General features: G+C 37.6%; 1 protein-coding gene across 5 annotated transcripts in view; it reads right to left on the reverse strand.

Annotated features, from left to right (window-relative positions):
- Ndel1 (nudE neurodevelopment protein 1-like 1) overlaps nt 1-5,349 on the reverse strand; it is an 83,421-nt gene that overhangs the window by 33,196 nt on the left and 44,876 nt on the right. For all 5 annotated transcript variants that reach the window (XM_013013304.1, XM_013013303.1, XM_013013305.1 and 2 more), the window contains exons 6-7: nt 4,007-4,180; nt 472-563 (exon numbers count right to left, since the gene is read on the reverse strand). In XM_013013304.1, coding sequence (XP_012868758.1) covers nt 472-563; nt 4,007-4,180 — 266 coding nt within the window. The remainder of the gene's footprint in view (nt 1-471; nt 564-4,006; nt 4,181-5,349) is intronic.

Consider the following 5,349-nt stretch of genomic DNA (forward strand, 5'->3'; position numbering starts at 1 on the left):
TGCTGGAATATGAGACTTGAGCCAAAGAGAAGGCACTGGAGATGAGATGGCCCAAGAGCATTAAGACAGAGAAATAGTGGTCAGGCCATGAACCAACTGCTAGTGCCCTACAAAATAAAAGATGGGAAAAGGACCAAGAAGATGAAAGAGACAGGCAAAGACCAGGATTCCAAGAGCTCAAACCAGGCCTCAGGGGAAGTGTCTGAAACAAGGACAAAGGCATCATGCGATAGGCACAATGGAGAAGAGTTAAGTGCCATGTCACCTCAGAGCCTGGCCCTCATGCAGAAGTGCTGCTAGCCAGTGCTGAGGTATTCACCTGGACACTAGTCCAGACAGCTCACACTGGATGCCTGCACTGCTCAAGCTTCCTGACAATTCTTACCACAGAAGGGTATTCTTTTCTCCTTCCCTTATTTCAACACCACCCCAGCAGTGGAAACACCTAGTGATAAATAACTAAATGCTTACCCCTACTTTCCGTAAGAGATCCCCCACGATATTTAGTGCTGATATCCTAGCAGAAGGAGTTAGTGGACTGGTTCCAAAACCATTTGGTATAGCTAGAGAAAAAAGGACAGTAAATGACATTAGCAGCAATCTGTACATTGGGTTTGTTGGTGATGTTACAAAGCAGGATACACTCAATGCATAATCAGTTTTCACATTACAGATAAACTATACAATTATGGATAAAATATAGAAGGCTTAACCTAATAACTTAAGTTTAAACCTGGATGACTTAAGACTATCAACTAAATAGGAACACCTCTGGACCAGTGCTTCTGAAGACAAGATTGTCCTCTGTCAGGACACCCTTTCTTTTCACCTTAATAGATATTGCCAAAATGCTCCATAAAAACATTATGCCAATTATCAGCAATTTGTATAGCAGTACTCTGAATAACATTACATATTAACCTTCTTTTTTCAGTCAATGGTAGTTACTCTGTCTAAATTTTTACCTCTTTAACACCTGGTCAATTTCTCCTGGAAATCATCTTCGTTCTTTGTACCTTTTTTAGTTGGCTTTCTTAAATCAACTTTCAAGGGCTCTATACATTATGAGTACTCATCCTTTTTCTTTTTTTTGGTCTGTCACGGGGCTTGATCTCTGGGCTTGGGCGCTATCTCTGCGCTCTTCAGCTCAAGTGGAGTGCTTTACCGCTTGAGCCACAGCGCCACTTCCAGACTTTCTTGCCCGGGCTGGCTTTGAACCAAGATCCTCAGATCTCAGCCTCCTGAATAGCTAGGAATACAGGCGTGAGCCACCAGCACCCGACCTCATCCTTTTTCTTACACAGTGTCTCTCATGTCAGGATGGCATTTATCTTTTCTGTTTTACAGGAGAATCTTTGGCTTCTCCATCTCAATATTATAAAATATTCCCTAGCTAGGTATATTGGTTCAACTGTAATTCTATCTACTTGAGAATAAGAGATCAGAGATCAGGCAAGAAGTTCAAGAACCCAGCCAATGGTCATAGTAGTATACACTTATCATCCCACCTACAGCTACTCGTGGTGGTGTACACCTTTAATTCCAGCTATACAGGGAATCAAACAGGAGGCAATCTAGCCCAGTCTGAATATTATGTGAGACCCTATCTCAAAAATAATCAATGCAAAAAGGACTGGCAGAGTGGCTCACGTGGCAAGTATAAGACCCCAAGTTAAAACCCCAATACTACCCAAAATAAAATAAACCCTAGATCATTTAATGAACCTATAATTTAGTGTTTGAATATATTTCTACTAGAATTACATAACTTTAACTCATTTTTAACTGATACATAAAAACACAAAATTTGTACATATTAATGAGGTACAATTTAAAGTATATAATGTGTATATATATATAATGTATAGATTAATTTAATATGTATATATTAATGTATATAAAGTATACTACTTGATACTTAAAATTTTTTATGCTTAATGAAGACTCTTCTTATTTCCAATTTTTCTTGACTATTCTTACACATTTTCTATTCCAGAATTGCTTCCATCATTAACTTTTTGGGTTTTGTTTTTTTTTTTTAACAGTACTGGGGTTTGAACTCTCAAGCCCTCAAACTTGCTAGACAAGAGCCCTACCTCTTCAGCCATATATCTAGCCCCTCAATATGTTTGATTATTGCTATCAGTGGGCAAATAAACAATCTTCAGACCTAAGTTGGACCATTGTAAGCAAAAAGGTCAAATGGCTAATTCTCAGATTTCAATAACTTACTTCAGTTCATAACTGACAGCAAGAGCTTCTCATGACTGCTCTACTCTATATATTGCTTGTCCTGTAGCCAGGGCAGTAAACTCAGTACAAATTAGTGTAATAAGGTACTAGTAACTAGTACCTAATTTCACCTCATAACAAGTCTCGATCAAGCTATCACTTGAAATTCCATTAATAAACTGAGGAATTGAACTTTGTGGGTTTTTTGGTTTTTGTTTTTTTGTTTTTGCTAGTGCTGGGCTTGAACTCAGGGCCTGGGCACTGTCCCTGAGCTTCTTTTGCTCAAGGTTTGCACCCTACCACTTGAGCCACAGTGCCACTTCTAGCTTTGTCTGTTTATTTGGTAATCAACCCAGGACTTCATGCATGCTAGGCAAGCACTCCACCACTAAGCCACATTCCCAACCCCATGTACTTTGTGTTTTTGACTGTAAATTGAAATAGTCACAAGTGGCTACCTGATACCATACTGAGCAGCATGGATACAGAGAACTTACTGTACTGACTGCCCAAACAGAAAATCTTCTCATACACATCACATTGACAGATAAAGCCTGTATTTAATACAGAGGGGACAGAGGACAGACAGCTTTGGTTTGGGGAGTAAGAAAGCATGGGAGAATGAGGGAGCTGGGATATAATCTGTAAGCTACAAAAACTGAACAAATAGAATCAAGAGCTTTGGGATTGCATTCTAAGGTCCTATCTAGTGGCTACAAATTCATTTTTCTCCTTACATGGATTACATAATACATTGGTTGGCAACAAGAGGAACCTTCTCATTGTGGCACCAACCATTTCCCAGATGTAACCTTTGATGTAACAGCAGCTTCTGAAACATCTACAAAAACGGGCACATGGCTCTGAGCCAGCCTTATGTGCCTCTGAATAACTCAGACATTCTCTGTGCCTCTGTGCATTAATGGCTTCTGTTTTCCCATACTACAGGAAGTGGCAAAAGCAAGAAATAAAACGGTATAATCCCAAAACTGATGTCTGTCAAGGTTTGCACAAACACACATAGGCATTCACAGAAGAAAAAAACTCAAGCTGCATAAACATGTATTACTAACATAACCAAAATATGCTTTTCTTTAAAACTTTTAAACTTTTTAAAATCTCATTAAGGTTGTTCTTGATTAAATTTCATATGTATGTAAGAGTGATCCAAGAGAACAATTCCTTGTTTTACATAGCACAAAACCAACTTTTTGTCTTTTTTTTTTCCTCTTGCTATGTAGCCAAGGCTAGCCTGAACCCACATCTTCCTTCCTAAGTCTACCAGAGACTTGATTAAATGCAGATGATACGAGGCTCAACTCTTTTGTTTTCTTGCAGTGCTAGTGATCAAATCCAGAGCCTACTACATGGGAAGGGTTCTACCACTGAACCACATTCCAAGCCCCAAACTAACTTTCAAAATAATTTTCTAGTTAAACTTTATCAACTTCTGCTAACCCTTTTAGATAAATAATCTAACATAGCCTCAGAGGGAAAAAAAGCATGGTTGGGTACTGGTGGCTCATGCCTATAATCCTACCTACTCAGGAGGCTGAGATCTGAGAATCGTGGTTGAAAGCAAGCCCCTGGCAGGAAAGTCCTAGACTCTTATAGTCAATTAACCACCAGAAAACAGAAGTGGTGCTGTGGCTCAAAGTGGTAGAGTACTAGCCTTGAGCAAAAACAGAGCTCAAGAACAGTACCCAGACCCTGAGTTCAAGCCCCCATGACCACAAGAAGAAAAAGAGGAAAAAAAAAAAAAACCATGACAAACCTTTTGGTGAAGGAAAACTGTTTTCTGTTCCTTTGCCCACAGGAGTGGCTGGCAAGGAGAGTGAAGCCTGGACAGCAGAATCCATCTTTTCACAGTCTAGAGTCGGAGAACTAGGGGCAGACTTTCGAGTTACTTCCTGTTGTCTTTCCCGGACTGCCAGCTCTTGCCTTAAATCTGCAAAGTGTTGCAAACAAAGGTATAGATACTAAATGGAACAATGTCACATCTAAAATATCCTAATCATATTCTTCAAAGTCTGTTTTCATCTTGGGGGGAGAGGGGGGATAACAACTCTAGAGCCCAAATGATACTACAACTTAAAAATGCTATTACCTCAAAGACAAGCATTATACTCAAATGCATAAAGAGAAGAGAGTCAAACAAGGTCTAAAACATAACTCCCAGGGAACCTATAAATATTCTATACCAACTCAGAAGCAGAGATGTGGCTCTAATAGTAGAGCACCAGCCTTGAACAATAAAAACATAAATATTCTATACCAACACATTTGTTTTCATATTTTGAAATTATGACCTTTGGGGATTACTGCAAAAATCAGTGATGTAAAGTTTTATTTTTATTTTTTAATTACCACTATGAAATATTTTCTCTGGAAAAGAATTATTTCTAAGTTTAAATTTTTTCTTGCTTTCAAATATTGAACTTTTAACTCAGAATTAAGTTTTCTTTCCCATTATACAAATAAAACTATATAATATTTCCTTATGTTAAAAAAGAATAAGAAGTTATCCCTCTTTGGGGATTAAAAAATGAAATAGACTGTGTTCTAGCAATATTATCCAGAACAACCAAGGGATATAGGCAACCTAAATGTTCATTATGAATGAATAAATACAGAACACAGATGCATGCAATGCATCAGTCCTTATAAGCAAAGAAATCCTGTCATATACTACAACACAAACTTTCAGGACATTGTGCCAAGTGAAACAAGCCAGTCACAAAAAAAGACAAATACTGCAAAATTCCACTTATATGAGGTATCAAAAGTAGTCAAAACTCACAGAAACAAAATGCAGAACTGTGGTTTCAAAAGTTGGGGAGGAGAGCAAAGGAACTGCTATTATATAATGGTTTATATATAGTTTATATATACTTTATATATAGTTTACATATAGTTTACATATAGTTATATATAGTTTATATATAGTTTCAGTTTTGCAAGATGAAGTTCTAAAGATCTGTTATTCAGCAATGTGAGTACACTTAGAATTGATTTCTGCATTTGAAAACAGTTAAGATGGCAATGTAATGCTAGGTATTTTGTGCTAAGATCGAAAGTTAGTATTGTATATATTACATAAAGTATGAAAGTTCTTCA

This window comes from Dipodomys ordii, unplaced genomic scaffold, assembly GCF_000151885.1.
Source record: "Dipodomys ordii isolate 6190 unplaced genomic scaffold, Dord_2.0 Scaffold19, whole genome shotgun sequence".
Classification (NCBI taxonomy): Eukaryota; Metazoa; Chordata; class Mammalia; order Rodentia; family Heteromyidae; genus Dipodomys; species Dipodomys ordii.